Source organism: Puntigrus tetrazona, chromosome 23 (genome assembly GCF_018831695.1).
Source record: "Puntigrus tetrazona isolate hp1 chromosome 23, ASM1883169v1, whole genome shotgun sequence".
Lineage (NCBI taxonomy): Eukaryota > Metazoa > Chordata > Actinopteri > Cypriniformes > Cyprinidae > Puntigrus > Puntigrus tetrazona.
In genome coordinates, this window is record NC_056721.1 from 16,285,738 (window position 1) to 16,312,754 (window position 27,017).

The following is a 27,017-nucleotide window of genomic DNA, read 5'->3' on the forward strand; positions in this document are numbered from 1 at the left end:
GAATACCGCAACATATGCACAAACACACATGAAAAAAATGACATGACATATATTATGTACCCAAAACCTGGATTTGGATGTGATTAATTTCTTGACAGCACTATTTAAAATTCAAAACTATATTTGCTGCCAAAAAAAATTCACTAGAAAGAATCACATTTTCCAATTCAACATTGGAAACAGAGACCTTATGAGCACATTTGATTATTATTACATTGTGCACAGTTGATTTTAAGTCCTAATTTTTGACAGTTCTGCTAAATTAAATAGTACTAAACAATGTAAAACATTATCTAAAAAAAAATTATTTAACCACTTGGTGAGATTATATTAAAATATATTAATAAATAATAATAAATGTAAAGTGAAGCTATAGGGTTCAGTTCTGTGCATGCTCATTTTAAATCAATTGTCAAAATTAATTTATTAAACCACACAACTGGTGACAGCTGTTGGTGTAATACTTCAATAGAAGCCTATATATATTACAGTCTGTGCGAGTGAATTCTTGTAAATGTCAGTATTCCATTAGGCAGTGGCGTAAACACTGCAGTGTGCTTTCAGCAGTGTCCTAGAGAGAGGTCAGCCTGTCCTTCCAGCCTCTCCGACATCGCCCCCTACTGGACATCACAGGAATTTCCCCTTCGGACATCCGGTCACTCTCGCACTGAGCCTTTAACCGTAGTGATTAATAGCCTGCTGCAATGCTAAAACTGCCTCAATCTAAAGATTACAGCTCAGTGTATGAATATAAAATAAACGGAGTAAGTACAAGAGACATTAGTTAAGCTCTTAGATGCTGACTCTTTCACGAGCTCATGCATATTTCAAAATATTTAAACATCCCTTGGCTTTTACTAAAAAGATAATAATTTGGCAGAATTGGAAGGCAATGTGTGATGTGGATTTATTGAGCTGGCACGGGGAGAGTGTTTTTTCCTTCTCTGTGTTACGAGACCGTTCCAAAGGGCAGAACATCTTTCACACCGGCAACAAGTGCAGGCAAATACAGGGAATTTAGGAGAGGGGATACAAACGATGGGCTTCTCAGGCACGGCTGGATCCCACGACTAACCTTTCTCATTCAATTTGCTGACCAGCGTCCTCATTTACATAACAGAATGCAATCTGGGAAATGTGCAGAACAGACTCTGGAGTAAAAGTGCTGAGAGAGTGAAATGAGCTGCATGCTAATCAAAATGATTAGCTATAAGTCATGATGACATGAGAGAACTCACAGCATTACACCGTCCAACGGCATTCACATACACAAACCAACCAGGTATAATATTTAAGGTCATCTTTTATATAATCCGACCCCTATTATGACATTATTACACCAGATCTGAATAGTGGAGGGGAATTGTTTCAGTCAAAGGAATAGTGCACATAACAGTGAAACATTTCATCATTATTTTATTACTGTGATGTTTTGGATAATGTTGACTGTTGACAAAATCCACTTTAACGTTTCTCAAAATCTCTCATTTATATTCCACAGAAGAAAGAAAGCCGTGTAGGTTTGGAATGGTGACCAAAATCAAGATCAAGATTTAATGCATGGCCTTAGAAAACTTTCCTTACCGTCCCCCACTTGTGTTATAATAATATCTGGGAATTACAATTTTTGCATGCTTTTTATATTGCTCCCCACCAGCATCCCTTTTTATTCATTCATTTCTGAATATTTAAAAGCCACCTCCTTTGTAATGTACTGTTTAAAAGATTAGGGTCTGAAATATTTTTTAAAATGTTTTTCTTCTCTCTTCTGCTTGGAAAATGTATGTTTAATTGACCGAAAATACAGAAATATATTTTCTGTTCTAAAATATTTTAAAACGTAATTTATTCCTGTGATGGCAAAGTAGTTTTCATTGCTTTTTTATTTTTGATTTTGTATTCATCTGAAAGTAAAAAACGGAGAATCACTAGCTTAATGCAATTACCATACTTTTTGTCCAATAATGTTGCGACATACTATAGGCAATAACGTTTATAGAAACCGTGTCTAATCTGATAGCAAACGGCATGAGGTGTCCCGACAACACCTTCCATGAAAAATAACAATATAGCATATTTGTTGTTTTTTCGGGAGTAATGCAGCACAGATTTTCAGAGGCCTAATCTCACCGCGTTGAAGTTGTGGAAGAGCCCAACGCTGTGCGGAGGAGGAGTCTCCATCGGAAACTGCAGGAAGGGCTTCATATCCAGATGAGGCTGGATGACTGTGGGGGTCCGCAGAAACGTAGGGACGGCCCCTGTTCGGTTGATGCTTCCTGCAGAGACGAGAAGAAAGAAGTTAAAGAAGCCAAACGCACTAATTCTTTCATTAAACTTCCGAATGAGCTTAGTATCTCGTCACGGAGTAAAACTTGCAACATCAAGCGCGAATAAAGCGCCTTTGCTCAAATTCTGACTTTCATGCCGTACAGAGGTGAAGCACGGAGGCTCAGAGGTGGCTGTGCTGACACATTTTTTTGTCAGCACAAAACTCATCAGAGAGATGTCAACCTTTGGTTATGAAACAGCCCCCTCTATCTCTCTCTCTTTCTGTCTCCCAATCCACGTCACCGAGTCTCTGTTCCCTGTCAGCCTGTCTTCTCTTATCCTTTACAGCCCGCGCAACCTCTTGCATGAAACCGTGTGAGGACCCTCTCGTCAGAATTAAGCTTTAGCGAGCAGTTACTTTAAGCTGCTTAATTTCTGCTGCTGGATTTTCCTCGCCTCAAATTCCCTGCAGTCTTAAATCTGTTTCCTTCTATCTCTCTCCCTCTTCCCCTCGCTGCCTGTCTCCTCCTTAATCTTGGATGATTTTTCGCCCTTCTCCGCTTCTATTTCAAGATTGCTCGTCAAGACTACTCTCTCCTGATTTCCTTGCGCGGTTGAGATGGTTTCCCCATGCAGGAGACGTCATTAGGCCGCGCTGCTGTGGGCACACATGTCAGGATGCGCGGGGAAGGAGAAAGAAAGAAGGAGAAATAGAGATCGAGAGATATGCTGTCTCAGCCTGGCCACAGCTGTTCCTCCTGCTCTCCTGCTGGAGCCTCAGGCCTGGACGAGTCCTGGCATCATTAACTCAAATTAGGCATGCAAGACTCCTCGCTGGCTGTGCAGCACACAGGGAGATAAAGAGCGAGGGAGAGAAGGAGAACAGCGAGAATAAGGAGGCAGACTGGTTGCAAGATTGCTGGTGAGAGAGACAGAGACAGAGAGAGAGAGAGAGACAGAGAGAGAGAGAGAGAGAGAGAGAGAGAGAGAGAGAGAGAGAGAGAGAGAGAGAGAGAGAGAAAGCGCCAGTGGTTGCTTGTGGGCACTGCTGGTCCCTGATGCAGTGCTCAACAAAAGTCACATGACTCACACTCTAAATACTGCCTTTTGCTGCAAACGGTTCTCTTCAAAAGTGCCGCAGTGTGCCTTAAAGAGATAGTTCACCTAAAAATGGAAAAGGTGTAATTTGCTTATCCTCAGATGTTGTCGTTTGTTCCAAAAGAGACTTTCTTTTCTTTGAGTATATAGTTATCGGGGGCTTTCAAGCTCGAAAAAGCAGATATCAAGAAAGCGATTCTTATGACTCATTCTTCTGATGCCATAAAGCCATTATTTACTGTCCTTCATCTATATAGACACTGAAGAATGGAGCAGTGGCTGCTGAAAACTCAGACTTACTATCACAGGCTATTTAATTAAAAAACTTCATTATTTTAAATTGTAATAAAATTTGATAATAATTGATTTTACTATTTTTGATCCAATAAATGCGGTCCCGAGGCAGCTGCATGAAAAAGCAAAAACTTTTGAATGGTTGCATTTGTCTATGAGTAACCACAAACCAACATTTTTAAAAATATTATAAAATTGTAAACATTCTGTCTATTTAATATATATGGTTATTAAAAATAATCATAAGTTAATTGTAATAATAAGAGTTTTTAACATTCAACTAATTCAACAGGGTTGAAAGGAAAAATTTGTGCAGGCCTGAAAAAGCTTTCCTTCTATAAAAAACAAAACAAATCTGCTCATACTTTATAGTACATGACATGAATGTATATGTTCACATTTAAAATTCATACCGACAAGTCATGTTTGGTTACTATGAATGTGATGCTGGATACATTAAAGAATATTAACTTTTACATTTTTATGTTTTTTAAACATTTGAAAACCATTGTCACTATGCAAGTAAAGGTGCTAAAATAATGAATGAATAATGGATTAAATAACTGTAATTTTAATGCACCGTCAATTTAACTAGCTAAGAGGAAAGAGTTTTTTTTTCTGAATGGCACTATGCCCTTCAGTCACATAAACAAGACCGAAGACTGAGCTCTAATGTACACCGCCACTCTGTGTGCTTGTCACTGCAATACACTGCTGACATAATTCAGGACATGTGTGACTGATCCAACCAGAGAGGACCCGAGCCCGTTTAGTCTGCCCACATGCCAGCAGAGAAACGGCGCAGCTTTGTTGACAACGAGGGAAAGATGTAGAGAGAAACACAGAGGGGAGCGGAACACGAGTGCACTTGAAACGTGTGGGGGACAGTTGTCCTTGCAGCAGAGTCAAAGTGTGTGCGACAAAACTCCACGGCCAGCATGCATAAATCAGGTCCAGTCTGCTTCCTGCCCCTAGTGTATAATTACCTCATTAAATTAAAGAACACTTTCAAGGCCCGGCTCACACTGTAAATCACTGTGACGGGGTAAGTGCACGCGAGCGTCATGCGTTTACAAAAACGGGAGTAAGATCTCGTACTTACTGCTCAGATAACGTATGGCGCTTTAACTAGTCTTCCACGAAAAATAAACTGGCTCAATGACAACTGGCTTCAAACAAGCGTGTTGATTGGACACTGAGATCCTCCGCTGACAAACAAAGTGCCTTGATGATAATACCAGCGGTCTTAACAGCCTCATCAAGCCCATGTGGCGCAGGGGGAGATGTTGTTCTGCCACTGTATCTGAGTCTGATTCTCCTAACAAGCTGCGGGAACCTGATCGGGCTGGAGAAGGGGGCGGGAGGACCGGGGGGGACACGCTAGGAATCCTGCAACACACGCCTGGCCCGTAATCAGCACGTTTAAAGATCCTGCGGCGAGGGGACCGAGGGACGGACGCGCAGGGGGATAAAGGAGCCGGTGTGAAAGGAATCTTTGGGAAGAGGATTTGGGAGAGAGTGATCCAGGGCTGCGTGCGGATATGGGAGAAGTGCGGGAGAAAGAGTGGGGGAGGAGGGGTTTATAAATAGAGAGAAGGGCACGGGAAGATCAAAGGCGAGGGGAAGCGATTCAACAAACTCAAATAATTCTGAGCCTGTTTGGGCCTGATAAATGGAATCTCAGGCGTGCTCGCCGCACTCTAATACCGAAGCTTGGCAATCCTATTTCTTAGGCCGTCCGTTTGCCATTTTCCGAGGGCTGGCGTAATTGTGAGGAGCGCGCGTGGGGCGGAGATAAGGATGAAACGGTTTGGAGATAAGGAATAATCATGATGAGGTCAAGGCTGACATAGCTACGGAAGGAAAGGAGGGAAGATTTTTGCGATGGCTGGAAAATAAAAGGATGTTGCTGTTAAAACGTGCATAAAAGGCACTGAGCTGTATCTCATTAGTTTGGCTGGTCACCTTCAAACTGGGAGGTCAGTAGTTTAATTGGTTGCGGTGGAAGAGAAATCGGTGACTTGGTTTCTTCAGGTGCGGAGAGGCACCCGAGGGAACAGCACAGCGTTTCTGGCCTCAGGCTGCTCCCCTGGGCAACATTACTCCAAATTTGAAAGCATACAGTATACAAATTGGTGCCATTATTTAGCTTTGATTCTATTCATGGTAGTAAACTCTACTTTAAATGATTTATATCAGTATAATTTTCCCGTTAAAAACGGTTTTATTATATATATTTATTATATTTTTTATTAGGAATTGTGACACATTTTTTGCAACAGTATAATTGGAATTTAAAAAAAAAAATATATGTGTATATATATATATATATATATATATATATGTATGAATATAATATATACATGCATGGGTGTGTATTTATACATACACACATATTATGTGCACAAATCTTTTTTAATTTGGATGCAATTAATCACAATTATTGCCTAACACTACATACATATTGTCATTATCATTATTACTACTAAAAATATTTGTGTTCCTGTCTGGAATGATATGAGGGCGAGTAATTAATGACAGAATTTTCATTTTGGGGTGACCTAACAGAACAAGGAAAATTAATAATGATTAATAGGATTAAAATTGCCTATTTTGTATCCTCTTTGTGAAAAGTGTCAGATACATCATCCGTGCAGTAAAAACAATAGGAATGCGAATGAAGAATAAGAGGTGCAATGGTTACAACAGCAAGAAATGAGAGAAAGGTTAAAAGAAAGAAGAGGATGGCTGGCTTTGGATGAACACAGATGTCCCCTGGCAAGCAGCAGTGGCCCTGAACAAATTGGACGGAGAGAAAGAGAGAGAGAAAGAGAGAGATTGAGAGAGAGCCAGGGTCCCCGAGAGCCCCTCACTGAGCACCTGTCGCGCAGATGATCCAGAGAAGAGAGAGATTGGAGCAAATGCAGATTAATGAGATGAGAGATGCAGATAGATGTTTAGTCCCCTCTGAATCCACCGCTCTCTGTCTGTCTGTCTCTCACTAGCTCTGTGGACTTTAATCACAGCCATCCTGATGAGCTTTAGATTAGCGCCATTCACTGCTGGGGAGTAACCAACTAAAAGTAGACCTCACACCCACAATCATGCGATAGTAAAAAAAAAAAAAAAAATCCCTATGTAAACTTCCCTTGATTATGAAATTCCATTATTCATTCGCAACTCCGTTTGGTGCCACTAGCGATGCAGAAATAGCTCAGTGCAAATAAGTCAGGTGCAAAATGTAAATTTCTTGTTATGTATAAACATTGTAAAAAGTCAGATTACACAAAAAGCCCAGATCTTTCCTCTAAAAGCCACCTGCACTGCATATTCCAGAACACAAAGTGCTGTGTAATTATTGCTTGTATTACAGCAGACAGGTGTCATCTCCTCCAACCATCAAACGAAAGCTATAAGCAGGAACAGTTGGTGTATATTAGAGGAAGCACTCAGCATGGGACAAAAAACTCTTTGTACGTTTTCATTATTTTGCTTTTGAATGTGCAACTCCTCCGATGTTTTAATTATTAAAGTATGCGGCGACAGCACGGCGCACCGTGTTTGCAATTCATGATTATGTGCCGCAACAGCTTTTGTGTTACATTTACATTTGTTTATGAATAAAGTAGGCTTGGTATATGCACTCATTTTTGTTCATATCGCCAGTGACAGTTTTGTCATGCACTGCTGACGCCTGTACGGTTTTTTGTTGGTTTTTTTTGGGCCGGGGAGAGATTTAATTAGCTGAAATCTAAGAAGGCCAGACAAGACAGTCTGATGATAAGGTCAAGGTTTGTCTTCAACTGTCTACAGTTGTAAATTAGAAGGAAAACAATCAAATCAGCTTTCCAACCGAAATTCATTGCTTCTGCTGATGGGGAGAGAAAAAAAAAACATGCTGTCTCTGGTAAATTAATTTCTTTCTTTTGATGCATCTGTATGCTGACAGACCCGTCCGGTCGGGGGACCTGGGCCTATGTACGTCCTGTCCTCAGCTGTGACCAAGGCAGCAGAAATGGCTCATTCATTTAACCAATTTAGGTCCAATTACTGTGACGGCAGCATAGCACTGCTCGCTATTCCAGTCCTGTCTCAGAACGACGAGGAGAGACAGACTGCCCCTCATCTGACCGCCAACGCAATCCGCCATCAAAACCAACCTCGGGATAAAATACACACACTCACAAACACGATCTTATCACTGAAACACACAGAGCGGCTTGTAACTGCATAAAGAGGTGGCAGCGGAAATACGGTAAAAGACACAGCATGCATCTGCTTGTAATGTGACGCTTTCTTAGCCCGAACCGGTCAAAGCTGTGACGAACAGAAAAACATGCATTTGCTATTTTTAAAAAAAGTGGTGCGTTCCGACAGATTTTCACGCTTTTTAATTCTCAAACATTTCGTACGTGGCAATCCGGGCGCCCGGTCGCCTCTGTGAGCCGCTGGCTGAGCACATGAAAGTGGCTCGAGGTCTGCGGAGAGAGCTACTCATTAAGAATCTCATTTAATTAGAATGAACGCGCTTCTCGACGCTTCTGCACCTCGCCTGGCTTCCTCGGCTCGAGTGCGTCAACAAATATGAGTCGAAAAAACTCATAAAACTCAACTGACTACTGTAGTTTCACAGCCCAGTAGCGAAAGGATAAGATACAAATGAGGGCCACTGCCTGGAATGGAATATACTACTGTACACTGCCTCTTAAAACGGTATGTGAAACAGTATGCGGTGTGCAATGCTAAATATGTTATTATATATGTGTAATGCGCAAGAAAAGAAATGAGACGGGACTTTTTAAGATAATTGGCTGCATTTAGAATGGAATGCTAGTTTACTGCAAACCGCAGAATGTATATTCTGTATTTTGCTACAGTTAAAAATACTATGTTAATGCTATACAAACTAAATTATACAGTTCAGTTTTCAAGATAAAAGCAACAAGGACAAGGATTTAAGAACATTAATGAATAATATATTTTATGCGTACAACGCAGAATACCAGGTCTAAAATGTATTACACACACACACACACTATATATATATATATATATATATATATATATATATATATATAAATTGTGTGAATATGCAACAGTACATGTTATATACGTACTGTCCAATGTAAAAAGTGCTAGCAAAGCAGCAAGGACAAATAATGAGCGATATGACTGTACAAGATCATTGGCTGTGTCTGGAATAGAATATGAGCATACTGCTTACTACATACTGTGTGAAACATTAATAATTAAACATAACATAGAAAACCCTCAAAATATTGTAAGCCGTATTATGTTACACCGCTCTTATGTAACATTTATTTTGCACATAAAAAATGGAAATATATATATAAAAAAAAAAATCATTCCGATTTTTGAGGAATTAACCAGTTTAGGACAAGAATATCATAAAACCATAGTTTGAGGTTTGATTTAGATTCTCCACTTTACACATTCTATCAAAGGTAAGCAGCTTTGCAACTACTTTGCAATTAGCAGACTGTTTAATATATTCTTTATTTTGATTGCAACATACAAAATACCGACTATGAGATACACTGCAAGTACGTGTCAACTAGACCTACCCTAACGGTCTACTCTATGAGTTAGAAGCTGCAGATGAACGAGAATTAGTTGTTGACATGTAGCTGTTACTTACAGTTAGTCAAAACAAAACATCTCTTAATGTTACGGATGTTTAAAACAGGTGCGCTGCCTAATATTTTTATAAAAATATTTTCTGAACATTTCGATTTTTTTTTTTATGGATACATTTTTTTCTGTATTAATTAATAAAAAGTTCCGCATTTTGACCCCACATATAGTAATGTAAACCAAATAAATAAATAAATCAACCTGATCTCATGAAAGTGAGTATCAATAGCATGAGTTTATGTTTTGATTTGGCGTACTCTTATGCAAAAATGTACCTTGGCGTTCATATGATACGCAATAAGCAGTATTAAGGTTGTGGGGGAAAAGTGTTTACACGCGAAAACCGCGTATCATATGCACGCTATAGTCAATTTTTGCATATCAATTTTGCGTTTTATTTGTTGTACTATTCGTACGCATTTTCATAACTCAAAATAATCCACATACACCATGTACATGCTGCGTGCCACCGAAATAGCATGAACAGTATGCTAGTACGCTACAGTATTCCAAACATAGCTTATGAGTATAGAAGGCGACATGACTGTGTCGGCCCTTTAAATGACCCCTGTTCAAATCAGAAGTGATTCTCTGCTGTCACATGCTATATTTGGCCACAAGGAGGTGCTACTGTGACCTTGCTTGCTGACCCTTCCGCAGATATCAGACAGGATATAAATCCCTTTTATCCTTTTTTCACAGCTCTTAATCAATTAGTCTCCCCCTCTCTATCTTTAGGCCCTGCAGCATCAACCCCTCCCAAAGAGCTTCTGATGTTAAGTAGAAGTTTTGCAGGGAGATAAAAACTTCTCCCCAACTGCATGCGCTCAGCACTTTCAAGCACAACCTGACCATCATGCCTTGCCGCATGAGCCATGTCTGCGGTCCCTGCGTGTGCGTGCTGAGAGCGAGGTGAACAAAGAGATGATTGACTGCGATAAGCCTCCGAGAAGCTACAGCGAGAGGCCGGTATGAGCCCCGGCATGTCTGACATTAATCCCGCACATCATTCCTACACAAACATACATAAACACACGTTCACAGCTGCACGCTTCCACTGCCGAATACTGAGAGAGGCAGAAAAAAAAGGTTACGAGGAAGAGTGTGAATCAGCCGAACGATTTGTGTTTGTATGTGTTTGAGACAGGGCGACAGCGAAAGAGAAGAAAACAGATAAAGAATGCGTGTCCTGTCAGACCTGTGATTTAAAATGTCACCACAAATTATACGCCCGCGGGAGATGCACAGTCATAATGGCCCAAATGATATTTACTGGGGCTATAATTTCAGTATTTTATGTTGATTTACTTCAACCTGAATTATAGATTGGGTTGTAGTGCGCGCACATATTTAGGAGGTCACCGTATCAGTTCAGATCCGACCACGGATTCTAAATTAGATTAAATTAAAGCGGGTGTTAAATGAGCTTGTGTTGAATAGGGATCCGTCTGATTTAAGCGCGTCTGTAAATGGACACAAACTAGACTCGCAAAGTAAGCCATGAGGCCCCCCCTCGCTTCTCAAAACAGAGTCAAGTTTGCATGAACGGTCATTGTAGAAGAACACCGTCCATATCCCTGTGTCAACAAACCCTTTTAAATGTAAACAGACTACTTGTACTAGCTGCTTTGAAGCTTGAAGCGCTAGTTTCAATTAAGCTAACCAGTTTTCAGAACTGTATTTTGTTATACTGCAAGCTTCTAACAGAGAGCAGCTGAATACATTCACAAACATGCATCAGGTAATACTTTACTATTCAAACAAGAGCTAATTAAGCACATATCAGTGCCTTATTTTACATCCTTAATCCTACGCAATATCTGAACTTAACAATGCCATACTAACTATTAATAAGCAGCAAATTAAGAATTTATTGAGGAAAAAGTCATAGTTAATAGTTAACAAGTGTTACCTGTTCTAAAATGTGACTGAAAATAAACACCTAGAATAGTTTGAGGGTGAGTAAATCGGAGTAAATTTAAGTATAATATTAAATATGATCAAAAATAAGAAAGGCTTCTTGAGCAGCAAATCAGAAATGATTTCTGAAGGATGGTGTGAAGACAGGTGTAATCCCAGTTGAAAATTCAGCTTTGCCATTGCAGGAATAAATTACATTTTAAAATATATTCAAACACAAAAGAGTTATTTAAAATTGTAATAATACTATATAATAATCATCAAATAATAAATAGCTTACTTCACATGAACTATTCACATCAACCGATTTACTAAACTTCAGAACACTGCTCATCAATATTATGAAGATGAGAAGGACATTCTAGGAAAGTGTGTTTGATTAATTATAATCATATCTAGAGGTATAACTCAAACAAACAAAACAGCAATAAAAATCACACTACACTGCTATTCAGCTTGTGACTAAAAACTGCACTAATCTAAATAAATCTGAGCTATATGTCCAACTCAGTTATGTTATTAACGTCACTATTTTAGTTAGTCCTTCCTCAGCACCGCTGTATCTATTACAAACAGGTAATCTGACTCACACAAACAGATATAACCATACACACGGCCTGTTTTCAGACAGGAAGGTTTCTAGTGGCTAAACACGGGTGAAGTAATGACAGGCAACACGTGTGTAATGACACCCCGTTGAGATAATAAACGGCCCAAGACGAAAAGCCCCAGAACGGACCGTGCTTTGATCTTATAAGCAGGTGAATCAAGGCTGCAAGGCTTTAATTACCCGTCTGTCTCTCACAGAAAAGTGCTGAGTCTGTCTGTAGAGTTCCAGGCCAGATGCAGTCATGCTGAAAGTACCTTTGCTCCGCTCTGAAACTGATTAAAGTTGGAGAGAAGTTCACAGGTACTTTCTATCTTCATCTCCCCCCATCTGCGGCCCCAGTGTTTATACCTCCCCCTCACAGCCCAGGGCTCCGTGCACATGTTCCAGACGCTGAAGCAGATTCACACCCTAATCCTCTGATAAATCTGGTCTTGGCTCTACCGTGGGGCCCGATGGTGGCTCTTCCTTACAATGACAAGCAGGATGGCTCGTGGGAGAAGGGCTCTGTACACTCAGACACGCTTCTTCTTCAAGTCCAGACAGGAACTGCTTAAAGTTGGCTAAAATAACACCCATTAACCATCAAGAAGAACTCATAAAAGAAAGTGAAAGTGAATAAAATAAATCCAAGATTTATTTTATTTTTTGCAATTGGCATGTTTTATCTGGCACAGTTAAAACATTATACAGAAAAATGACATCTTTGTTTTAAAGAAAATATTAGTTTTTTTATGTTACAAAAATTGTGTGTATATATATATATATATAAGTATATATTTATTAGTTTATACATAATATAAGAATAAAATATATAGTAAAAAAGGAAAAACTAAAATTTTTATATTTTGCCAAAGCATTACATAGGTTGTTCACACAAATCTACACTTGTTATTTTATAAAGGAATTATAAAAATGATGAGATTACTCACTTTAAAATTAAGATTAACAACAATAAATGTTAAGACTTTGCATTACTAAAAAAAATATTACTATGAGGTTATAATATTTAACATTTAAAATCGAAAAAAACATTTTTTTTTAATATTCTAAATTAACAATAATTGATGGCGCAAATTTTTAAATTACACTAACACCTTGGATACATCTGACTCATGATGAGTCATTCACCAAATACATTCAAAGTGGTTATTGCGGCGTATTATTGCTCTAGCATAACTCATTTGGTCTGTTAAGAGATGTTTTCATCAAGGGAATGATTGCCTAGCTTTACAGAAAAAACAAATACATGTATTGAGGTCAGTGCCTACAGTACAAAACAAAACCTGCTTATTACTACAGGAGAACGAAGAGACAAACAAACAAGAGCACCGAGAGACCAGCCAAACAAGAATGTATCCTCTCATATGAAAAGATCAGACATGCTGCGGCATAATGCAAAAAAACAGCAAAAAATGCACTCGAATGCATTCATAACGTTAAAGTGCTGTCCACTGACAGATATCCTATAAGGACAACGTTGATTCACTTTACATTAGTGTTCATTAATCTTTCACCCCATTTCTCTAACTCTCCACCTCCTTTTATCCTCCCTGAGCTATTCTTCCTCGAGTTTCTATCATTTTCTTCCCATTGTTATAAATCGCCCATGTTTGGCTGAAGGCCAGCTTGACTGGTAAGATGATCCGTTCTTATCCATCTGTAATCTATGTGAATGTTCCTGGCTGCAGGGCCCACCGGAGTCTTTGATGGACGGTAGGATGGAGTGAAGTGCTCAGGGTTGAGTCGGAAAAGGGGACGTATGCTAGAAAGATAGAAAGAAGGGAGGGAAGCTAATGATCTAATGCCCTTTTTATTCATATCCTCATTGGCAATACCAGTATAACGGCACGCTGCCCTGTTACTTCAGAGTTCAGGCATTTGATCCTCATTCAGTCTCGAGCGACTTTACCCTGACCCTCTGAATAATGCGGTTATCTTTAAACTGGCCCTGCGCCCTGAAAGTGCGATAGCCGTTTTAGCTGTGTCCTCCTCCACAAAAGATGCCAACCTTGACTCAAATATATGTACTTCTGCGCAAAACCGTTTTAAAGTACCTTACTGCACGTTTCGCCTCATGTCCACATGAACCCTGGCACTTTTTTATGTATTGCGGCGAAATATCGGTGGACTGTTGCTGTCATGTTGTAAGTACACCGAATCCAACCCTAAACCTACCCGACAGTGTTAACAAAGGCAAAACTGATACAAAAAGGCATTTGTTGATGCAATTTGAGCTGCCGAACAAACCTATCGTCTATGAAAACACATAGATATGAAACTGGAAATGTGTGATGCTAACATTCAAGAGCATCAGGCTTCAATTTTCCCAGCATATTAATATTGTTTTGAGGGCACATATTCTGTGAAGAAATTGTTGGAAAATATCACTTTATTATTCATTTGTATGAAAAGGTGTCCGAGGCTTTTGCCTCTAGTGGTCATTTCTTTTGGAAACTGCAGTGATATGTACTTGTTGGTACGTATTTAGTGTCTCAGTAAAAAGCGCACCAAGGTATGTTCATGCCATGAGACCAGGTAAAAAAGAAACACTGCATCTTTGACCGGTGCTGGGGAACGTGGCCACTCCCTTGTTTTATTCACTTCCCCTGCAGCAGTTTCCCAGCTATCCTCTCGCAATCCATCTATAACCTTCCTCAACCCATTAAAGGTTCTGGGGTGCACGCCCAGGAAAAACAATGGCCGTCCTGTCTATCTTAGTCGCGTTCTCAAAGCCTGCTGCCCTCAGGTATGAAATCCTATCACTCAGCACAAATGGCTGGATTAGGCCAAATTCATCTGCGGAGGGAGAGGAGAAAGAAGGCAGGGAGATTCCTACACAGATAACAGGGAGGAACATGGGTAAGATGATCCACCGCTGCCCGTTTTATTAGCAGTTCCCGGAGGCCACTGTTTCTTTAAAAAAGGAAGAAAAAAAACTGCAGAACGGGTCTCGGTAAGTCACAGGAGATGAATAATGGAGGAGGGTTTGCTCTGCAAAGGAAAGGTTCATATCTGTGGAGTGCTTGTGTGTTTTTGTGGCATGATAAACGACTGTATCTTCCTCTCAATCCTTGTTCCATTAACGCCATCCGTCCAATCACTTTAAGTGGTCTGAGCACTTCGAACGTGACGTTATTGGTGTATGTTCACGGGAGGTTGATTGTCCTCAACATTGTCCTCAACTTCTAAGGTACTGCTAGGTGCTTGTTTACTGTTTCAAGTCAAAAGAGCACTTTTTTCCTTATCACCGACTGAGAAAAAAAAATCTTCAATCACTGAGAACAATAATTACACACTTTTTCTTAGTAAGCTTCAAGATTCAAAGCTGCTTGCATTCAATTCAAGTGCATTTGTATAGGGCGTTTTATAATTCAAATCACTGCGAAGCAGCTTTCAGTTAATATTTATATATTGTAGAAAGTTTAAATTTTAAATTATAGCAAATTGTTTTTTATTTGAGGCACCCTCTGAGGGGTTGGTCCCTCCTGATCTCTTGTCAGGTGTTTGCCATGCTCTCAAAACTTTTATTAGGTAGAAGCTGTGAGTAAAACTTATGAATAAAATAAAGCATTTAATTACAATTGGAAAATAGTTTACTGTAAATTAATAGGTTAAAATAGTACAAACCAAGAATAATGAAAACACCTTAAACTATAACTATATAAAACTATAATCCTGAATTGTAATTATTTTAATTTAAAATAGATTTATTTTAGTCATTATCTTAGTGTTTGTATTATTATTATTATTATTATTATTATTATTATTATTACTATTACTATTATTATTGTAAAATTGTAAAATTCTAAAGTGTGGGGAGCCTTGGAGTGAAAATAAAAGTATTATAAAAAAAAAAAAAATTATTATAATAAACTAAACTCAAAGGCTCTAAATTGGTAAAAAGCAAATGAGAACTGGGGCTGCAAATTCCAAAATGACCACAAAGCACCATAAAATGATTGTACATTTTTCTAAAACCAAACAATAGCCTTGTGTGAGAAACGGACCAATTCAGGCTCTGAAAATCTTCTCCTTAGAGTTCTAGAAACTAGCAATATTTAACTTGTATACAGAGTCTTTTAAAAGTATTCTTTGAGCAAAACCTCAAAATCTAATTAAAAATCAACATAAATTATTAATTCTCAAACAGAAAGATCAGTTTGTCATTCAGTTTAAAACCTGTTTAAATGCTCATTAAAGACAAGGATTATTCAGAATATAACTATTTTTTTTATACGTTTATGGTTCTTTTGAGTCATTTTTAAAGCTCTCAGAAAGAGTGGCCACATCCTGTGTATTATTCCGAATTTCTCCATGTGCGATCTGCAGAAGAAATAAAGTCGTACAGGTTGTAACAACATAAAGGCTAGTAAATGTTTTCATCTTTTGGTGAAATAATCTTTTAAAACCGAAAAGCAGCCGCTAAAAATTACAGAGGAGATGTGAGTGAAAGGGAGCAAGAGAAAAAAACAAGCAGGGAACTGGGTTAGTCTGAAAACATATTCTCTTTGAACGTAAAGGTCCCAAAGGCGGCGTGCGAAAGAAAAGACAGAGAGAGGGGAATCCTGACCTGCTTCTATGAATTTCACACTTCAACGCCACTCTCCCTGAATACTGTCACCTAATATAACTGACTGCAGAATGGTTCAATTCTCATTTAACATTCATCTAGCACTGACTGAATCTCACGCTGAACAGTGAGAAACAGCTATTAATAAGTCATCCTTAGGCTACTAGTCTTCATCTAGAAAATACATCCACAGCTCCAGGAGGGTCTAATTCACATTTAACCTTGATGTACTGTATGGTTTTTCATATCTCCTTTCACACACGCACACACACTCAAACAGAATCACACATCTGTTACACATGCTTACATCCAACAAATGTGTACTGGCAGTCTTCTTATATAAAGACTACGGCTGACCTTGCAGTCCAGCTGAATGTGAGAGTAGGAGGAGGAGGAGGAGGAGGAGGAGGAGGAGGAGGAGGGAGAACAGGGCATAAGGTAGAGGAGAAAGCTGAACACTGACGTAGCACCATATTGCTTCCTCTCCTCTGATCTCCTCCACTACTGTTTGTTTCCTTCTCTCCCATTTTTTACAGTTTTGTTTCTTCATCTTACAGTTGTTTTTCCTTTTCTCTTCACCATTCTGTTTCGTCTATTGCAGTTGTTTCTTCCCATTTCTCCTTTTACAGTCCTTTTTTACTCACATCTCCTTTTTACAGTTGTGTCAACAACACACTGTTTTCTCCTCCCCTCTTTTGTACAGTTTTGTTTCCTCTATTCTCTTTTTTAGCATTGTGTCCTCTTCTCCTTTTAGTTCGGATCCCTTCTCTCTCCTTTGTAAAGTTTTGTAAAAGTTTACGGTTTTGTTTTCTCCTCTATCTTTTAGTTTTTTAGTTTCCTCATCTTCTCTTTTTTACAGTTTTGTTTCCTCATATTCACTTTTGACAGTTCGTGCTCACCACTTTCTTTTGTACAGTTCTGTTTTCCCCTCTTCTCTCCTTTTTACAGTTTTTTTAATCCTCTCCTCTCATTTGTAGTTATGTTTCCTCTTTTCAACAGTTATGCTTCCTCCTTTTTAGTTTTTTCTTCCTTTCCTCTCTTTTGTGGTCTCTGTGTACATTTTGTTTTCTTCGTTGCTGTATTTTACTGTTTCTGATGAACTGTCCATAATGAATTTCCTCTTTTTCTCCTCTCCTTTACTTACTGTCTTTTTCTTTTATTCATCTGATACTTCTGTTCATACCTCTCCTCCGTTCATTTTTAGTTTTTCCCCATTCCTTCTTTACAGATTTGTCTTCCTGTCCTTAACTGCCATTAACTTGCCTTTTATTGTTTCTTCCTCTCTGTTTTTCCACCATTTAGTTTCCTCCTCTGCTCCACTACCTTGTTTGCAGAAGCAAAGGTGAGCATAACAGAGAGCTCCACGGAGGTGCAAAAGTGTAACTTTGCTGATGCCGCTTCTTTCATTGTTATTTTTTTCATGCTGCATTTTTTTAATGAGTCAACTGCCCCCTCTCTGCCACACAAAGGCCTGATTGAATGTGGCATCCCATTATCATGTAAAAGAGCCCGGCTTCATCTTTGAGCTGCTGACTGACAGCTGATATCATCTGAGTAATTGCACTGGAGACACACACTCACTCACAGTTTGGAGGAGCTCACAGAGGGAGCAGGGGATGAGAGATTTGGAATTTTCTGGAGCGGGTGAGAGCAAGTGAGGAGGTGGGGGATCTTCTCCTCAGTCATCTCCACCAGGAAGAGTCTTCTGGGATGAGAGCTGTGTTTTGTGCACTGTGTTTTAGACTATTACACAACACTGCGCAAGGATCCTCTGCACCGCACACACACACACACACACACACATACACTCAGGTGGGCGGCAGAACTGAAAGGCTAAGCGGACAGCAGAAAGGTTACATGTGGTGTGAGCCAGAAGAGGAGAGTAGCAACTACAGACACTAAACTCAACAGAGCGCAACGTACAAGAGTTTGTGAAGCTATTTTAAAGTTGTAGGAGCTTGAAGCACACTCAGAAATAAAGGTACAAAGGTCGTCACTGAGGCAGTACCTTTTCAAAAGATACATGTCTGTACCTAAACAGTCCATTTTGGCACCTTATAGGTACATATTAGTACTTAAAATGTATATATTTAAATCTAAGAGGTACAAAATTGTACTTTTTGAAAAGGTATGGCCCCAGTGACAGCTTTTATACCTTTATTTCTGAGAGTGCATGACAAGCTTTAAAGATGAACAACAGTACTAAAAAACACAAGAAAAACTTTGCGCGCAGAGTCATTTCTGCCTATTAGATAACCTAGAGTAATCTCATATCTCCCTGCTCCCAAGTCATAAATCTTCTATCTCCAATAAAACACAATTATGGGGAAATGTTGGTACACAACAGTATATGATAGCAATATAAGGTATAATACCAAACTTTAACGATATAGTGTTTAATAACTTTTTCCTGAAAAATAATGGTTTTGGAGATGTGAGGATTCTGCCCGACAGCGACGTTATATTAACTTGCTGAATTAAAACATACATTTCTTTAAAAACATTTCTGCATAATGTTGTAAAATAACAATATTTTTTAAATGTAATTTATTACTGTGATGGCAAAGTTGAATTTTCAGCATCAGTACTCCAGTCTGTAATGTCACATGATCATTCTAATATGCTGATTTTTTGTGATTAATCTCATAATTTTACTTATTTATTTTAAATGCAGTGTAGCAGTTTGTAACACTAAAACACTAGGCAATTAGCCAGTTACAGAGAAAATTTAGTTTGTACAGCACTGCTGTCACATTACTGAACAATTTGGTTAAGAGCCGTGTTATATGCACCTCACATACACAACCAGGTTGGTGCATCATCTCTGCAGCACCGTTCACTGCCTGCTTTTGTATCTAGAACGATTCTTCCCCCTTCACTCTTTTCTTTCAAACTCCTTTACTTCCTCCTTCCTGCATCACTGAACACCCCCCTCTCTCTCTCTCTCTCTCTCTCTCTGCAGTAAATGATGATTGAGCAAACAGCACACTGGAGGAGGGCTGCAGAAAAGATGGTTATCTGGCCTTCACGTGCCGCGCATCTCAAATCAACCTCTCTCCTCCTCTCAATGTTTTCTTCTCTCGTTCCTCTATAACCTTCTTCCTTTTTTCCTTCCGTGGCTTCGGAGATAAACTGGCAGACAGTGGCAGCGTGCAGCGTGTGACACAGCGTATACATTAACCCCAATCTCCAGCTCACCCAGGAGAGATGGCTGAGAGAATGAGAGATGAAGAAAGAAAGGGAGCCGCGTGGAAAATGTCCAATGATGGGCTGCCCCTGAGGATCCATGTGCACCTGTAGGTACATTTTCAGCGCTTCTGTGACTTTGACGTTTCTCCTCATAGCCAATCTGCGTTGAAGGCAGAGAGAGGAGGAGCAAAAGAAGAAACACTGAATGAAAGAGAAGGGCTGCAGTGTTGTTACAATCCCACTCTACGAAAGACATATGGCATATGAGCCGTCGCTTCGCTACTGCTGTAAACGTCTTCTGTGGAGGTTCGAAAGGGACTCTGGGACTGAAAGTCGCCTAATGTCTCATATGTCATCTGGTGTTATTGCTGGAGGAGTTAGTCTCTGTTTCATTGAGGGGGAAAGCTGTTTACAGATGAAAGGTTTTGCATAGCTCATCAGGCATTAAGATGACGCATTTAGATAAGCCTGCAACCGCAATGTACGGAGATTCATTGCCGTCTTCGGATGAATAATTCATGTTGCTGTGGTCACAATTGCTATAATCTTAATATATGCTCGTATTTCCTTGCTCCCACTTATCCACTGACTGACTACTATTCCTTAATGTGAGATTAAAAGGTGATTATTAAATAGATAATGCACCCTACCTGTGTGACTTTCTTTTTTCGTGTGTTCAAAATAAGCAAGTACGAATAAAAACACAAAAGCAAATAAAAACATAAAATGAAAATGTAAATAAAAACGAACGTTGACGCTTTACAAAATAAAAACCACAAAAACAATAGAAAGTCATACAAGTTCGAAATAAAATGAGGGTGCGTGAATTGTAAAATTTTTTAAATGAATTTTTTAAATGCTCTATTCCTTTAAGAGGTCTCCCAATCCCGCCCCCAAACAAAAAAACTAAGGCATAAAAATAATACCAATAAAACCATTAAATAATTACTTTAAAAAATTCTAAACATATATATTAAATATATACAGAAATAAAAAATTCGAATAAATACATAAAATTTATTTCAAACCCATAACTTCAATAATAAATAGTAAGTCACAAGTTTGAAATAAAATGAAGGTGCATAAATTATGACAAAATTCTCATTTTATCCCTTTAAGAGCTCTTGTAGTCACGTCAGCTATACAGATCAACGAAAACCTTGTTTCTCCTCGTCTCGTCTCCTCTCTCAGATAGCCATGAAATCAACGACTCTGCTCAACCAATGTGAAATAAAAGGAAGCTGCCAAATGTTTTGCATTGAGGAGAGGCTATTAGCCAGCTCTCCAAGATGCCATCACTTATATCAGCTCAATTAAAGGTTTTTACACAGATCCTGTTTTGGTGCGTGTTCCACCTGCACCATGAAGGACACCGAGGACAAAGTCACGGGTTGAAATCTCACGCTTGTGTGCCGCGCGGTGATGTCGATTCGATCACGCGGGCCATTAAATTGATCTGTATGTGTGATCAGTCTTGCGTGGGGCAGACACAACAGGCAGCGGAGTCCATCAAGTCCCCGGTAATTCTCGCCATAATGGCTTCCCACCACAAATGAAAAGATCAGTCCTCTCTTTTAAATCCGTGTGTGTTTGTATTAAGCATTTAGATCTATCACTGTTACAGTTGCTTAGAGATCGCCTCCATCCCAATCAATTGACCTGTCTAAAGGGCCAGTTTATCTGCTACAAATATCCTTGAAGTAATTCCCTTCTCAGCCAGGGTGGAACAAACTGAGTTTCTGATTCAATGAATATTGATGTGTACCTCTGGCCACCACTGACATATGTGGGCAACATGGCCGCTGATCCAGAATAATACCAAGCTTCATCCATGTTGTGAACAACTAGGCACAGGAGTGGAAACAAAAGAAGCGCTCCCTCGTACAATCAATGTATTCCTCCTGGTCTTGCTCATTCTGCATGAAGATCAATGTTAAGGCACTGCTTTCTTTTTGTCCAGGATACAGAATAAAATAAACGTGACCAATGTTAAACTAATAAATATCAATGCCTTAAAAGGACAGTTCACCCAAAAATGAAAATTACTCAACCTCATGTGATATTTTTGAATTAATTTCACTTTCTGAACCTGTACAGACACATTCAAGGCCATTTGTGGTACACTCGTGACAGTGTCATGGTACCACACAGGTTCCAGTGCTGTATATGCAGGGACAGAAAGCTCTTGGATTTCATCAAAGAAATATTAATAAGATGAAGAAAGGTCTTACATGTTCCGAAAGACATGGGGTTGAGTAATGACAGAATTTTCATTTTTGGGTGAACAATCCCTTTTATGACTTTTATGAGGAAAAAAACATTCAAATTCTAGCAATTTTTGGGTGACAAAACGTCTAGGTAGTAGGAATAAATATTATTAAAAAGTAAAATTTGTGAATGGAGATATACTTGGCATAGTTTTCACACATTTTACTATCACTTGCTATTTTATTATATGTCATGTGAAGTGTCACAAAATTATGCAAAAATAAACAAAATTAAACGGGAAATATTCTAAACTAATTTCCCTATATATATTTTCTATGCTTTTGGAGTAAATTCACGTGCCTTACAGTATTACAATTTTTTTTTTTATTTGACAAAACTGTTTTGTCATTATAGCTTAAAAAGGATTTTTTTTCTTATGTCATTGCTCTGGTGTTTTAGCGTTTCATATTTTTTGCGGGAATATATTATTTTTTACAGTGAGGATAATTTTTAAAGTTTAGTAACAAATAACACATTTAACAGAATATAATATTATGATAAAAAAATTCTTGTGTATTTGTGTACACATGCGTTCTATGTTTTTAATTTCTACTTGACGGTTACACCATTTGATGTTTTAGTCATTCATTTTTATTTTTATTTATTTTCGCACACTTTTTAACCTAGATTTTTTTAGACATCCTTATTTGTCACTGACCCATAAATATTTCTCTCTATTTCTTTTTTCCCTATCCTCGTCTCTTTTATCTCAGTCCTCGGTGTTGATTTTGGTTTCTCTTTATCTGTCTCCTCAGCCTGTCTCCCACCGCTGCTATTTAAGGCTACATCCTGTCTCTCGGTAGCAAAGGACATGCACATATAATTTAATGCACCTTGGAGGTCTCCCCAGCTTGCTGGCTGGACTGTGGTGCATGGTGTCAGAATGTGAGATGCGCATTTTCCTCTGGAGTGTGAGTGAAGAGCCGGGTGAGGAGGGGAGAAATGGTGGCGGAGCTCGGAGCTGGGAAAAAGACAGACATGTAACGGAATGCAGCTCCGCAGTGCTGTCTGCTCACCGTGGGGCAGCAGGACGGACCGATACGACGCTTCTTCGAAACGGATTTCCAATCATGAAAGCCCTCAGCCTTCTCTTTTGTCCCCACTTCTTATGTGCGTTTCACCCCCTCTCTCGGTCTGTTTTCCCCCCTTCCTTCATACTTGCCTCCATGTCTGTGACTGCGGCAATGCAGGGCAGTCAACTGGAAAATCCACTGATTGTTTCTGACAAAAATAGAGGGGGTGACGGAGAAAAGATAGATGGTAGAAGAAATTAAGAAGAGAGAAATTGGATGGCGAGAAAGAGAATGAATGGCACATCAATAGCAGGGAGAAGGGGTCTGAAAAAAGCCGTTTTAGAGGTCGCTGGTGGTGACCAGGACGTTATGCGCCTAGGTGCCAGATGTGGCCATCCTGGATCACTTGGTGGCCTATGCAAAATAAGAGATGACTAAAGGAAAAGTAAATACTTCTAAACTCTTTGAACACTTTTCAAAGCTCTGTTGTGCAACTAAAGTTCAATTTAGTTTCATACTAGTTTAGTTCAGCAGTATTACGTAATAAAACATAGTCCAAATAAATTAGTAATTACATAGGATATAAATGTGGTGGTAATACATACAATATTACAAATAGTTCCATAAAATAAAAATTACAAATGAATAAAAATAAATGAATAAATATATAATTTAATTCCTGCATACATACACAAAAAATATCACAGATGCAATATTTTAGATTTATTGTAGTTTTATTAATAATATTATTGTATTTGTAACAATTATAATATTTTTAAAGTAATTTTAATTAATGTTCATATTGAACACATTACAGGTTATTACAGGCAAATATTGATGACATTGGTACATGGTTTTTATAGTTTAGTTTAAATGTTTACTACCAAATAGAACCTAATATCAAATGCATTTCTATGCATTTAAATATAGAATAAAGAATTCGTAATATTCAATTATATTTCTAAATAGACCTCTCTATTAGGAAAAAAAAACTAATCTCTGAATTCCAACAACTTCTAAATATTGAGGAGTTAAATTGTATAGGAATTATTATTAAAATGTATGAAATTTGTTAATAAATGACAATTAATATATTAAATAAATATTGAAAGTATAAAAACTAATTATTATTATTGCCATCTATGTTATTGTTAAATCATTTTTTTTTTATTCCATTTGATATTTTTCTATATTTATTAAATACCATTTGGAGCATTATTAGGTAAGATCAATTGATCTTCGTATAGAAGAAAAAGTATTTCGGGCAAATCTACAAATTTCACAGATTTCCTGCAGAGTGGCATAGGTAAGTGGCACCTGAGTGTGCTGGGATGTTTGATGAGATCTGATAAAACGCCACCGTGGGTTCACTGCACCTGCCAAACGCTGAATCTGCATCACACAGCACTTCCTCTTCATCTGCTCCATCAAAGACCAGTTAATATTTGATAAGCCAGTACTCTTTTAACCAAGATCATACTGGACAAACCTTCCACCTCCAGATAATAGGGTCTGAATCTGAGTTGGAAACTGCACGAAATGGGATGAAAGTGGAGCAGGTTTAGGGTTTACTCTAAAGGGTTAAGGAACAAGACGCTGGATTTTGTTCTGAAACTCCACACGCAGAAGTGGTGCGACTTCGCCCTTGAGTGATCGTCAGCAAGGCAAATGTCTAAATATGTCATTTCGTACCCCTCTTTCCCTTTCCTTCCTCCGTCTCTCTCCCTGTCGCATTAGCCTTTGAGGCTCCACGCTGTGAAGGTCATCCTCCCTGCAGCTATGGATTACACAGGAGCGCACACACAAGCAGAATTGGATACCGTCCTTGAGGGGAGGTCTGCCCAACGCCGTCCGCCTCCACCAAGGTGTTAATGTTGGCAAGGCATCGGGGTTCACCCAAGAATACAGAGCATATGACATATGAGGGTTAATGATGTTATATAAATTTCTACAATAAAAAAAATAAGATATCAATCATAAAAAAATGGGAAAAAAGTTTTTAGGAAGACTTTGCGATTATGCTGGCCTTGAAAAACTTTCATACCACGTGAAAAAATTCTATATAATAGCTTGTTTGACCATCGTGATTAATTACAATCCATGATAAAAGTTTATGTTTACACACACACACACATATATATATATATATATATATATATATATATATATATATATATATATATATATATATATATATATATATATATATATATAAAAACTTAATTAATATATTAAAAATACAACTGTTCTGGACATTTTGTGTCTTTTGCTTTTTTTATTTCACACCATGCCATTTTCCAAACTGCACAAATCAAAAGAACCAAAAAAATAGAACAAAAAAGATATCAACCTTGACTTACTGACCCATGAAGATGCTGCATTTTCATTGGTCAGTAAGTCAAGCCTCATAAAAATAATGCTGCATCTACAACGCTATTTTTTTCTTCTTTTAGCAGTCAGCTGATTATGGGAGAAAGAATTGACTTTATTGTGTTTTGTTTCGCACAGCACGAAGGTCCTTATGTAAGCGTTCTGAAGTTACGCTTCTAAGTACATAGAGAGTGACAGAAAAGTAAGCCCGAAATAGATGCATTGTGGGAGAACTCCACCATCAAGCACCAGAGAGCAGTATGAGTCATGCCAACCCCATTCACTAGTAATACGGTCTCTCTCTCTCTCTCTCTCTCTCTCTCTTTTCGGCTCCGGTCCGTATCAAAAAACACCCTCAGAGCTGCAGCAGCACATCTCACATGTACTTCACAATCCCCATTTTCTCTTCCTACTCAAGTTCAAAGACACTCATCACCTTTCATCATTTCTCTATATACGAACAATAGGCGATTTTGGGCCTCCGGGGAGAGCGGGAGGATGGATGGGCATGAAGGGTCTTGATTAAATGATTATGACTCCTCAGAGTAAGCTAGCGGCGGGCCTCGACTGCGTTCTGTGATGTGTTGAAGGTGGACAGGGAAGGTTGGTCTAGCACAGGTTCTCTCTGCTGTCCACTGCCTGCTGTGACCTTAATTTGTTCTGTCTCGAGTCAGTACACCCACTGGGCGGCTGATGCACCTTCAGGGAACAAAAGAAGAGCTTAACAGAAGCTAGCGTCCTAGCAAGCTGACGTGTGTGTGTTTGTGTGTCCAAAGCCTAAGTAGAAATGACAGAAGAAGGAGAAAACGGGGAACGAGGCTTGGGTGGAGGAGGAACAAAGCGGGATTCGTTTCCCACAGCTAATCCGCTAATGAAGATATGTAGCGGCACATGTGCTGTGATTATTGGGGTGCCACAAAGCCGAATCACTCCCATCGCCCGATATAGCAACACTTATGTGAAGACAGACAACAAAAACACAGGAACGTGGCGGCTGGGACCTCATTTAGCACCTCTTATAATGATGCTGCACTGTATAATATGCTCTTTAATCCAATCCGGTGCCAGTGTGAAGATATTTTGTGCTTAATTCCGTGAAAGGCCACGTATATGAGATCAGCGCTAGGCGTTTTGAAGAGGGAGGATATTGTGAATTCTCCAGCGGCTCTTGCTGTTGTCTTCGCTCTGCAGGGGCTGCTGTTTCATTCCATTTGCTAAGCTAATTTTATGGAAATGGCCCACGTCTTTTCCACAAGCCGCTTTGCTGTTTTTCATCACAGAGTTCTCACAACACGTTTAAGCCACTGGCCGCATCTCAATAAGACGATGCAGGAGAGCACAGTTAGAGCTCTAAATGGACCAGCGATGGAGGGCTTTGGAGAGAAACTGAGCCCAGGTCTTATGCGCTTTTCAAGACAATACCACAAACTGTCTCTGAGACTCGGGTAAAAGTAAACACTTCCAAGTTTCGTTTTTGTGTCAACGATTGTCTGAGAACAAGTCACTCAAGTGAATGAATCATTACAGATTTCTTTAAACTTTTCACCTATCAACAAAGTGCTTTGGTTCAATGTTCAGTGAGAGACACACACTCGTCGCCACATACTGGTGTAATGAAAACCTTTTTATGAACCGATTCAAAAGAATCAAGATTTAAGTGACAGGGATGAATTAAAAAGAAAGGTCCATACCTAAATAATATTAATGATTCTTAAATATATTTTTTTACAAAACATTTAAGAAACAAATAACAAATTTTGGT

At 38.9% G+C, this 27,017-nt stretch overlaps 1 protein-coding gene across 1 annotated transcript in view; it reads right to left on the reverse strand.

Moving 5' to 3' along the window:
• znf385a (zinc finger protein 385A) overlaps nucleotides 1-27,017 on the reverse strand; it is a 72,598-nt gene that overhangs the window by 26,663 nt on the left and 18,918 nt on the right. The window contains exon 2 of the mRNA XM_043225148.1: nucleotides 2,131-2,276. Within this exon, the coding sequence (XP_043081083.1) occupies nucleotides 2,131-2,276 (146 nt within the window). The remainder of the gene's footprint in view (nucleotides 1-2,130; nucleotides 2,277-27,017) is intronic.